Raw genomic sequence first — 12715 nt, 5'->3', positions numbered from 1 at the left:
ATGCTTTAATAGCTATATGCATCCATACCATATAATTTTGATCAGTAAACTTTACTATTGTGTTTCTGCTCCTTGCATGTGCAGGTGTCTGCACATGCAAGGAGCAGAAAGTTAACTTAATATGTAAAACTGCAAATCTAACATGCTAAAAAAGTACAATTCAAGCTATAAAATTTCACAAGAATGTATTTGGCATTCCCTCCTGAACTGCATGGATGTGCCACATATAGTGCAGAATTTAATTTAGTTGTATCTTAAGGGCTATGTGAACCATAAAGAGTCTTTCTCTAAAATTAACTCACTCTGGAACACAATCCTATGCTGGATACAAACTTAACACACTGTCCCTAATTCTGTTCTTGTTCATGTTTTTTAGGCTCTCTTCCATAAATTAACTCTAGGGTCTTATATGCCTATTTAGGTTCTTCCCTTAATACAGAACGATGATCAAATCCCCCACCAATTACCTTCAAAAGAATAAATTGAAAGCGATCAGCATTAATGTAGATTAGCTATGAAAACAAAATACTCACATAGGGCTGGCATTCAAGGAGCAATGATCCACCATCATTTCTGGGAGGAAATCCAACTTAAAAGCAGCCATCACTTCTCTGCTTACCACAAACCACTAATGCTAGATCACTGTCCTGTCGAACCAATTGAATACCACCACTTAATTTCTTAGAGTCTTAACACAGTGATCCACACAAAATAACACTCAAACCACAAGAACACAAGCTTAGGGAGACCAGCAACAGACACCACAAAAACAGGCTGGACTGGGAAAGAAACATGAGGACCAGGATTAAAAAGGGGATGTGACCATGTGAAGAGAGACTCAGCTCAGTACACAATGAAAATGCTGATGCACTGGGCTTGTTTTGTGCAATTTTCCCTGGCAAAGCAGTACTGAGTGCACTGTCAGATAAACAGAGTGTCAGATCCATGAAGATAGTTGCGTGCAACAGAGCAGAAAAGAACACAAACTAGCTTCATAGCTTCCAATCAAACTCACTACCACAAAAGTATGAGCCCTTAAATATTTCTTTAGATAGAATATTCTTAAACCAAGCATCATTACACTGCTTTTCTGGTTTGAGGTCAACTAATCACATTTTATGAGATGGTGGAAGCTTATTAAATCCTGGCTCAACATATATATAACTGGGCTCAACATGCTTGCTATGTGGGGCTGGGCAAGATTTCTACTTCCTTCAATAGAACAACATTTCACTTCAGCCTTGAGTATTGCATACAGTATAGAACAGGGAGAAATCCTAATTGAACATATTGGTAAGCTTCCCAATTTCACTTGGAAAACAAGGTGAACTTTAGAAACTCCTGGCCAAAGAAGTCATTTCTTAATATGCTAGCTACAAGATATGAAAAAAAATCATCAATAGCATTTCCCACTGCAATGCACAATTCAGTCTGAAATTCTCAGTGTTAAACTCTCAAGCCCTGGCATTAAGTTGAAGTCCTTTCTTCTTTTCCAAAATTGCTTTCCCACACATGAGTTTAAACCTTCTTCAGACGCAAGTTTTACCAAACTGACACACAGTTCTAAAAAAAAAAGCTGGGTAAATTATGCATATTAACTTTCCTGCACCTACCATGGAGCGTCTTCTTTCATTTGAAGTTCGGGTTCCTTAGTGCCTTCAAGGCTAATTCTGAACTACCGTAGAAATCAACTCTGATACCTGTTGAATGTACCAATCTCCATTTAGTTAGCTTGTTTATTTCCTGGCTAGTCGGAAGCTAAGTGCCTGGTAATATGATGGCTTATATTTACTGTTTCAACAACCACTTCTGGAGAATGACTGTCATGTTAAAGGCAGTTGTGTCCTCATTGTCCTAAAAAGAAGCTGTAGTGCTCAAACTTACTAGTTATACATAGATGATTAACCACTTTTGGATTTCGTTGAAGTATGAGTCAGTATAATTTACCTCAATAAAAATAAATGAAGATGGGAACAGAGAGAGACAAAATGATTAGGAGGTTGAAGCATCTCCCCTGTGAGGAAAGATTAGGCTTGGGCTTTTTACTTTAAACAATGACAATAAGGGGGGCATGATGGAGTTGTGTAAAATTTAAGTGTGTAGAGAAAATGTAAATACAGTAGATCTTCCTCTCAGAATCCAGTCACCCAATGAAACTGAATGGTGGGATATTCTGCACTTTTTTCTACAGCAGAATTCACTTGCACAAGATGAAGTGATGGCCACCAACTCTGAGGACTCTAAAAGGAGATTAGATAAATTCATGGATGATAAGGCTATCAATCACTATTGGTCACAAAAACTGTATTATCTCCACTATCAGAGGCAATATGCCTCTGAATATCAGTTGCTGGGAAACACAAGTAGGAAGTGCTGTTATGTGTCATGTTCTGCCTGAGTGTTTTTCACAGACGTCTGGTTGGTTGCTGTGAGAACAGAAAGTTGGATTAGATGGGCTTTTGGTCTGATCCAGCTAGTCTCTTATGTTGTTATGATTATGTAAACCAACTTCTTTAATCTTTTTTCCCATCACACTCAATATTCATCTCTTTTGAGGAGTGTAAATAAGCAATTAAGGTTAAAGACAGAGGATTCTAACCTCGAGGGGGGGAAGCAGAAGTATGAGTTGGTTGTGTTTCTGCCATTACATGCAAAATGGGGAATGACTATATTTAACTGCAGCAAAAGCAGTAAATAAGAGTCCCACTTTGCATGTTACAACAGAAAACAAGTATGCTTCTCTGTGATATATGAGCCATCTCTCTGAGACCAAAACTTATAGATCCAGTGAAGTGACCTCTCATAATAGAACCAAAGCCACTTTCCTGACACTGGTTCATGGTAGTCTAAAACTTTAGTTTACAAACTACTCTAGACATCCTTTAAGCCAGTAGCTCTGCTGCTTATTAAATTTACTAAAGGGGGAGGGAATGCAACACTCAGTCCAATATCCTTGGCAGCGTAGGAACATGTCTGTCCACAAGAGATAATGGCTTGTTTATGTACAAAAACTAAAGAAGATGGCAACCTGCAATTCAACCAAGTGGGTATGGCTCCATGTGGCAGGTTGTTCATGTTAACAGTCCCCCATGAGGTTTGGGCAATGCCAAAGAAATCCTTCTTTCATGCTTTTATAATACACAGCAAGAATGGTCAACTGATAGCTCATGGATCACATCCTGCATTTGCAGCAATTTTGTCAAGCCCCCAGTGATTTGGCTAAATTTCAAGCATACGAAATGGGCAACAAAATAGCAAATGAGTAGCAAAGGGATATTCATTGCAGTAAAAAATTCCTAACTTCACACATACAATGAGGGGTGTCTAAACTAGCTGTAATTCAGCGCAGTCTTTACCCGGGGGTGCGGGGCATTAAATTCTGGGGGGCACCAAATGTATGCCTACTGTATACCAGTCCCTCTCAATTGGTGGCAGTGAAAAGCAATGGAGCGAAAGTCCCTGCCCCCTCCTCCGTCGCTCTGTTACTCCACAGAGTCCAATATTCCCAACGACTTTGAGTTTGTCCCCCTAAAAAATTTGGGCGCAGCTAAACTAAATTTGGGGGTACTGGGTATTTGCACCCCGGCGGCGCATATGCTAAAGACTGCCCTGCTGTAATTACTCAAATAATGTAAACAGGGGACCTTAACTTGTGACCTCCACATGTTGATGGACCTCATACTCCCATCAATCCCAGCCAGCACGGTCAATGGTCAGCAATTATAGATCGACTCCACCTAAATCACTGTGTATGCAACTTCTGTGAGCACAATGGAACTCCCTCTCCCCTTCCTCCCCCTGCACTGCCACCAAATCTGCTCTGAGGCTTGGGGGAAACCCCAGATCAGACAGGGGCTTTGCACCAGACAAAAGAGGGAGTGGAAGTTCTGTTGCACCTGCAGAAGTCATTTGACATGCAAAATGATTTGGCTTGATATAACCCCTATGTAAGTTGTAGCCTTACAACATCTGGACGGCCACAGATTAGCCATCCCAGTACAGAAAATGTGAGCTGACCAATGATGTCCACCCACTTGCACAACAGAAATCTGCTTATGCCCCCGGAAGCCACCCCCAAAAAAACAATCTGTTCTGGGGAGTCCCCCAACTCATACCACTAGAACTCAGGGTCAGGTTATGTCAACAATGGAAAAAGCAGCAATCCACACAATGGATCAACAACTTACAGAATTCATTAAAATGTGGTGATGGTCAATAGCCTAGATTGTTTTTTTAAAAGAATTTAAAATTAACAGATGATAGCTAAGTAGCTTTTTCATAGTAAGAGAAAACATACCTCAAGATGCCAGAGACTAGAAGATTAATAATAGAAGAAGGCTACTTGCAATCTTCCTAGGACTCATAGGGTCATTTAGTCCAACTCCCTGCAATCATCCCATGACAGATGGCCATCCAAACTCTGCTTAAAAACCTCCAAGGAAGGAGAGTCCATACCTCCCGAAGGAGTCAGTTCCACAGTCAAACAGCTCTTATCATCATCAAAAATTTCTTTCTAATGCTTAGTCGGAATCTCCTTTATTGTAATTTGAATCCAATAGCTCAGTTCCTACCCTCTGGAATAGCAGGAAAAAAAGCTCGTTCCATCTTCCATGTTTCTCTTTCCTGGAAACTGAATAATGGACTAGACTAGCAGGGCAGTGCCTACGGCTGGAGAAAGTGGGTCACTCACTTGTAACATTTACTGGTACAAGGAGCTCACATCTCTCAGGACAACTTACAACACGAAGTTTATGCAAAGCTAGAACACTAAGCTCCTCAGATGGAATACAACTGTAATGTAGATAACTGTATCAGTGCAATACCTATTGATAAGTAAATCCCATTGATCTCAAAGGAAACTTACTTCCAAGCAAGTGTGTATAGTATAACAACATAAGACTGCCAGTCACGTAACAGACTGGCCACACCCAAACAGGACAACTTTACTTGACCTAGTTAAAATTCTCCACAGTGGAACCTCCGGTTGTGGACGGGATCCACTTTGGAACTCCGGTCAGATCCCGAGGTTTCCGCAACCGGTGGGACCGCTTCTGCACATGCGGCAAAAACCCGGAAATATACTTCCGGGTTTGCTGCTTATGTACCCCGAAGGTACGACTGTATTGTTTAAGGGAAATAAAACATTTCACTGGGTAAGTAGAAGGCAAATATTTGTATAAACACACACAGAGCACTCTGTATCTTCATACATACATTCAGTTGCATTGGGTACAGAGAGTGTTGAAAGTAAGTTATGATGTTAAGTTTCATGGTTGTCAATGTTTGCATGTTTGTGTGCAAATATTCATGTTATGATATGTATATAAACAGCTTTTAGTCTGAAGGCCCCAAACAGCATATTAATACAAAAAATTATAAAAGTACTATACAGTCATAACTTGGAAGTCAAACGGAATCCATTGTGGAAGTCTGTTTGACTTCCAAAACATTCAAAAACCAAAGCCTGGCTTCTGATTGGCTGCAGGAAGCTCCTACAGCCAATCGGAAGCCCTGCCGGACGTTCAGCTTCCTCGGGAGCCAAAATGTTCAAACCAAGGTACGGCTGTAAATGCCAAACAATATAAGATCACAATACTGTATCAACAAATATCTCCAATCACACTATTTGTGAGTTGCAATCTGCTCACACAACAGACACAATTCCCCAGCATTGCATTTCTAACTTGGAAGCCAGTACAGTGGTACCTCTACTTACGAATTTAATGCGTTCCGAATGCACATTTATAAGTCGAAACCCATAGGAATGCATTGGGAGAAAAAAATTGTAAGTCGAAGCAACCCTATATAAAAATGCGTAAGAAAAAATCGCATCCAAGATGGTGGACGGAGCTCCATTCGTAAGTAAAAACATTCGTAAGTAGAGGTACCACTGTACATTCATATCCACCCCTCCTGCCTCACTTGAATCTCTCATTTGGGGCTGTGGAAGCAAGCACATCCACACCCAACTGCCTTCACCATACACCCAACACCCAAAGGGGCAATCTCTCCTTTGGGGCCACACCACTGCAGCTGATCCACAATGAACAGCAGCAATCAACTAAACAGAACTCTCTCCTGGACACCAGTTACAGCTATAAACTAAGTTTTTGTTCTTCATAGGCAAGGCTTACAGGCTAAACCTTCTGGCTCCTTCAAGAGGCTACTGTCCTCCAGGTAACATGTAACATAGGGGGAAAGATGGGAGGAAAGTAATCAGTGTGTGTGTTTGTGAATGTTTGTCTATATACAGAAAGTGGGAAAAGAGCAGCTTTCCCCAACCTGGCGTCCACCATATGCTCTGGACTACACCTCTGTAGCCTTGCTTTTGACACTTGATGTATATTTTTAGGACACATTTTATTTGTGCAATTTTAAGTTGTTTTAAACTGTTTTTAATATTGTGGAAAATCGTGTAAAGCGATACCTCGGTTTACGAACTTAATCCGTTCCGGAAGTCTGCTCTTAAACCGAAACAGTTCTTAAACCACGGCGCGCTTTCCCTAATGAGGCCTCCCGTCGCTGGTGCGCTTCCACCATTCGGATTCCACTCTTAGACAGAGGTAAAGTTCTCAAACTGGGACGCTATTTCTGGTTTTGCGGAAAGGGACCCCTGGCCATTAGGTCCAATCGTGACTGACTCTGGGGTTGCGGCGCTCATCTCGCATTATTGGCCGAGGGAGCCGACGTACAGCTTCCAGGTCATGTGGCCAGCATGACTAAGCCGTTTCTGGCGAACCAGAGCAGCGCACGGAAACGCCGTTTACCTTCCCGCTGTAGCTATTTATCTACTTGCACTTTGACATGCTTTTGAACTGCTAGGTTGGCAGGAGCTGGGACCACTGTATTAATATTAATGTTGCATTTTAATTCTGGGATCTTAGGATAAAGGGGGGATAATAAACTGTAATAGTAGTAGTAGTAATAATAATAATAATAGAACTCCCATCAGCCCTGACCATTGTACAGTCAAATTTGACTATGGAGTGAAGTGCTCATCTCCACTTACAGACCAAGGGAGGCAGCGTTTGTCCAGAGACAGCTTTCCGGGTCATGTGGCAAACATGACTAAACCATTTATGGCACGTGACACCATGACGGAAGTGAGAGTGCATGGAAATGTCATTTACCTTCCGGCCACAGTGATATCTATTTATCTACTCAAGCCAGTATGCTTTTGAACTGCTCATGGATGTTATATCTTTCTGGTTATCTGGGAGATAATATTGCATCAAAATGCAGCACACCATATTCCTGAGATACCATCACAGGAAACAAGCAGTAAAAATATGTGGTGCAAAACCTTAGAACACAGTGTCCTATGGGGCAGTGCCTTTCATTTTGCACTGGACTTCAAAGGCAGAAGCAGCACATGTCTCCCTGGTTTGGTAGCTCCAACCCAAATACAAATTCACCCCACCCCCAAGTTCTCTATGTGTAATAATGGTTGGTGTGTATGCCAGCTCAAAGTTTATGGGCCCACATTATCAAATAATTACAGAATTTATAATGCCCTCTCATAAATACTGGTATATTTCTCCCAACCGATGACAGGGTCTTCAAACACCCCCGATGAAAAATATTTATCGTTTCAGAGCTAACCCATTCACAGACTGGTTACTTTATCAGCAATATATACCGGTATTTCAAGTCCATTAGCACTGCCAGACACCAACATTGTCATCTTTTTCTTGGGCCCCCAGTTGTACCAAAAATGTATACAAACTAACAGGTTGGCAAATGCAGAGACTGGAAGCCTGGTTGAAATACAATGTGACACACAAGGCCATCCACTCTGCAAGCTAGTCTGCAGCATTTGTACCAATACAGAAGACACGAAGAACTGTTTTAGCTCCACGTTCTCTTGAGGAGTAAAAAAATTCAGCAGTTTTACCCTTACATGGTTGCTAAAAGAAACTAGCTTCTGGTCTGCCCGCTAATATATACATACCCAGTGACAGTTAACGGACCTATTTCACATTTAGAAATGTAGCAAAATATGTTTAGTGAAGAAAGTGTCCAATTTATATAACCAAAAATCTAGATGCCATGAACAGATGCAAGGAAACTTAATTGACAGGGGAAAATCTGTTAAACTCACCCACTTTTCAATGTTAATGGACAAGTGGATACTACAGAAAAATTCTGAACAATGGGACAGACAATGATCTGCATGCAGACTAGTTATAATTATATTCATAAAAAAGACAGGGTGATACAGACAAATTCAAGAGCAAAGTGACAAATACAGACATAATTTCGACAGCTTGCTCTGGGCATTATGATATTCACTTTCCTGTGAAAAATAAATTGGGGGAGGCAGAAATTAAGGTAACTGTCTTTCTTATCACATGCATAAATTTAAAAATAAAGGTAGGTTGAACAGCATAAGAAAATTTTAGTTTCACAATGGTAAAATAAATAAATGAGTGGTAGTTTTTAATAATAATACTTTTAAAGATCCTAGTTCTGGGGCCTGTACAGATAACCTCTGCATTGCAATGAGCTTATCACTTCCATGCAACTCAGCTTCAGAGACAGGCAGCAAGAAAATCACTATGCAGCAAGCCAAGAAGAGAAGCTCAAGCTAGGGAAAAGATGATGTGGATGGTAGGCATGAAATATTTGCTGGAAAACAAGGCAAGATTTAAGCTGATAAGGTTGGGCTCTTAGATAAGTTAGACCCCTGGGTAAGAAGAGGACTTCAAGGACTAGGCTGACTTCTTCATAAACAATGGTACTGTATTTAAATTAAACAAGCACTGCCCAGATACCCAGAAACACAAATGGTGATGGAAAAGCATATGTCTGGAAAAAAGTGTCCAGAGACATCTGTAAGATCATCCAGAGATGAAAAAGTAATGAAGACATCTTCAGGACAGTGCATTTTCGAATTAAACAAAACGGGTATTTCCAATTTTGCAGCTACTCTTACAGCAAGAAATATATTAAGGACAAGTGCAAATGGAAAGCACCAGATTCCATATGCTTTAAAGTGTGTCAGGGATGATACACACTCTGGTGTATCACATTTTACAAGGACAAAAATCCCTTCATGAACCCACCAATCAGCCTTCATTCTGAGACACACAGATTGGATTACCTCTATCTTTGCATTGACAGCTATGCATGACAGCAAGCAAAAAATAATCAAGCCTCATTTAAAGCAAAACAGAGACACATGATTTAATCCATGCTGAAGGAACAAATATGTACTCAGATTGTGTGTTTGTTTCTAATCCTACTTCTGGTCACACCAATATATATCTTTTTTTATTGGAACCAGGGAGAGGGCTTTCTGTGGCTGCATGATAGATGCTTATAGAATTATGCATGGAATGGAGAAAGTGCAGAGAATTTTTTTTAAGACAAATTCATGGAGGAGAGAGCTCTCAGTGGCTACTAGCCATAATGGCTGTGCTCCACCTCCACAGTTGGAGGCAGCAATGCTTCTGAATACCAGTTGCTGGAATCCTGGTTTTTAACAGGCATCTGATTGGCCATTGCGAGAACAGGATACTGGACAAGTTGCGCCACTAGTCTGATCCAGCAGGCTATTCTTATGTTCTTAGAGATGGTGGAAACTGCAGTCAACCAAGAATTGGAGGACACAGATTAGGTACCCCTGGCTTGAACATGACATGCAAATCAACTCAGTATGTTTTAACACTCCACTGGGAATGTTCTCACTAGATGAAACCAGAATTGAAAGAACAAACCTAATGATCAGATGCACACAAAATGCAGTCAGGAATCACACTAAATAATTTTGTAAGGGCAGCAAAAATCTGCACAAACATTCAGCTGCCAAATGCAAGCAAATGTATTTCAAGTGAATAATTGGGCATTTACAGTTTACAAAAATCCAACTCCAGAATAGTAGACAAAGCCACCACAAAATGGTATAGCAATCAACTAGAATGCCTATGATTTTGGAGTGGAAGGACTAAGGAACTCTATCCCCTCCCCATAGGAGAGAGGCCAGTCTCCACCATCATTCAGTAATATATCTAAGTGTTGCATTTTTATTGACTGACTAGCTGGCCCTTCCCGCGTTGCTGTGGATTAGTCTGTGAAACGGAGGGTAATAACCCCCCTTCAGATCCCCCTGAGCCTCAGGCCTACATAAAAACAAAGGCCGTGCTGCGGCCTGCAATCCATGTGCTTGTCCTCCCCCCTGGGCCTAGTGGGGGCCTGGCAGCCTGGCAGGGGGCTACATAAAACAAAGGCCGTGCTGCGACCTGCGGTCCGGGCGCTCGCCCTCTTCCCCCCCCTGGGCCTAGTGGCGGCCTGGCAGCCTGGCAGGGGCCTAGGGGTCTGATAATGGCCGCCTTGGTGGTTTCAGTTGCTTGGTTGATGGTGTCATTTGGTTTGTGGGTGTGGTGTAGATTTCACAGGAAGGGAGGGGGTGTAGGAGGAGGAGCTGAGGGAATAACGCCACTTGAGGGCGCTGTTTGACTTGGTGGAAAACCAGGTATATATCTGCCCAGGTGTGAGATTTGAGGGATTTTCTTTCCCAACAACGCTTGGGGAGTGGCCTGGATCGTTTTGTCAAAATTTCAGGACGATCGGTCAAGCGGTTACGGAGAAAAGTGGAACACACACTTTCACGATTTTTACATTTTGTTATATATAGATGGATTGAATTTATACCCTACCCTTCCTCCTGAAGGAGTCCAGGGCAGCAAATAGATCCACAATTTAAAAACAAAAACATTCCAAAACTGTTAAAACATTCAAAGAGCAATTTCATTCATAAACATTATTCCATCCAGTGATCTCAGGGTTACCAGGAGCAGTATTCTTCAAGATAGCCACTCCCCATATCTGAGAGAAAGTAAAAAGGTATGCAGTTTCAGGCACTTTTAGAAATTGGAACCAATATCCCATTTTCTCTTGGGGTGGAAGAAGTGCTTTTTGCTCATTCCCTTAACTCCATTCCTCCCCCCCCTCAAATCAGTTTCTCAAGCCATTCTGTGCCCTATCCTTTCTGTTTGTCTACCCCAAAACTTTCCCCCTTGCCTTGAAACAGGTAGTATGACCCTGAAGGAAGCAGAAGGATCACTCTGTCTGACAGCCAACTTCAGTATGCTTCCACCCTAGCAAGGGACAAAGCAAGCAGCAGCCATCATAGCAGTATAGTATACTGCAATGAAAACACATTACACAGAGGCATAGGATAGATACAGTAATGCTCTCTCTTCTTGTCCATCTTGACAGCCACTTCCCAATATCCTGTTTCTCTATTGTACCCAGAACATAGTAAGGAAACGAAACATTAGGAACTACATGAATGTTTTATGTAAGTGGCAAAAGTGAATAGTTCTAAAAGCAATTGAAGAAGAAAAAAGACCAAGCTATAGCAAACTGAAAGAAGTAAATTGCAGACCATGTAAAACTGTACAGAAAATGGTCTCCCAGCAACACTTCCCTCTTCTGCAACAAGAGAAACTGTTCTAGTATGTTCCTGCAACCAATGGAGCAGTACATGGAAAAAGGAAGCAGCATATACATGCAGTATTTTCTCATATATTAGTATCCTAAGAATAAGTTAATAAATTTATGGGAGAAAGTGCAGTACAGCAATTCCCACACAAGAAACCACATACATGAACCATGCAAGTATCCGTGTAGTTTAGCACTGAACCATACCCACATAACATTACTAAAGTACTGGTACAACCTGTACTTTTTTTAAAAAAGCATCTCCCTCATGTCCCTCTTTCCTCCATCTGCCTCTGCTCTAAGTTTGCTGCGTTTATTTCTCCCCTACTGGCAAAATGCCTTTCGAAACACAACACCCCAACTACTTGTGGCGCACTACTCTGACTGAGCCAAGTGGCCGGGGAGAGAGCTAAGGGGCTGCCATTATAAGCCAGGGAGACGTTTCACAAGAGCCAGGGGGTCGTCATTGAAATCGCAGCACGTGGCCGATCTTCCAGGGATTCCGACCTCCTCATTTTCCTTCCACTTGGGGCCCATTAAACCGCCAGGAATACATCGCACATCCCCTCCCTCGTCGGAATCACTTTCCAGAGGGTCATTATCACGGCCCGGGGGATTAAATTTGCCGGCGAGGGAGTGGAAGTTGATAGTAGTATCTCAAAGGTAAAGCAGAGCTCCGTAACGGAGGGGAGAGACACAGACGTGCGGCGTCAGACCCTCAGCCTCCAGGAGGAGAGCCCCGCCCCCTAGGCCCGGGGATGGCAACGCCAGCGGCTTGCGCTGCCCCGAAGCCCCGCGGGCGATAAAGCGCGCCTGCGAAATTCTTCCCCCGCCCCGGAATGTCTAGCCAGCAACTATTTCAGGAGAAGCGCAAACACCAGAAGAAGGGACAAGCGTCAACACGCGTAGCTGCCCGCCACCCAAGCGCCCGAGAGCCGCTTTTCTCTCCTTCTCACCCCCCCCCCCCAGGGCTTGGGACAGTCGCCGGCTGGTCATGAGACGCTCCCGCCCCGCCACCCGCGGAAGGCAGACAACCCGCGCAGCTGGCGGCCCGTCAACGTCAAGGCAGCGGCCGTTGAGAGGCAGAGAAAAGGGGCAGACAGGGCAGCCTCCCCTTCCCCCCCCCCGCGCCGCCCAAACTCCCGTCTCGCCAGCCGGGAAGGGAAGCGAAAGTCGTTCGGGTCCTAACGAGGCCCAATTAAGAGAGGGAGAATAGTCCTAATAAGGCGGATAAATTGACGTCCCGTCCGCCGCCGGCAAGCTGGATGGA

General features: G+C 42.9%; 1 protein-coding gene across 14 annotated transcripts in view; it reads right to left on the bottom strand.

Moving 5' to 3' along the window:
• CELF1 (CUGBP Elav-like family member 1) overlaps positions 1 to 12715 on the bottom strand; it is a 38944-nt gene that overhangs the window by 26019 nt on the left and 210 nt on the right. For 5 of the 14 annotated variants that reach the window (XM_035114184.2, XM_060274194.1, XM_060274195.1 and 2 more), the window contains exon 1: positions 534 to 12699. The exons of 1 other annotated variant lie outside the window; for it this stretch is intronic. In XM_035114184.2, the coding sequence (XP_034970075.1) occupies positions 534 to 604 (71 nt within the window). In that variant the 5' untranslated portion in view covers positions 605 to 12699. Of the gene's footprint in view, positions 1 to 533; positions 12701 to 12715 lie in introns of those variants that run through there. 8 more of the 14 variants (XM_060274185.1, XM_060274200.1, XM_060274201.1 and 5 more) reach the window with 6 other exon arrangements.

The sequence above is a fragment of the Zootoca vivipara genome, chromosome 1, assembly GCF_963506605.1.
Source record: "Zootoca vivipara chromosome 1, rZooViv1.1, whole genome shotgun sequence".
Classification (NCBI taxonomy): Eukaryota; Metazoa; Chordata; class Lepidosauria; order Squamata; family Lacertidae; genus Zootoca; species Zootoca vivipara.
The sequence above is the reverse complement of the archived record's forward strand: the minus strand, read 5'-3'. Positions and strand labels throughout refer to the sequence as shown.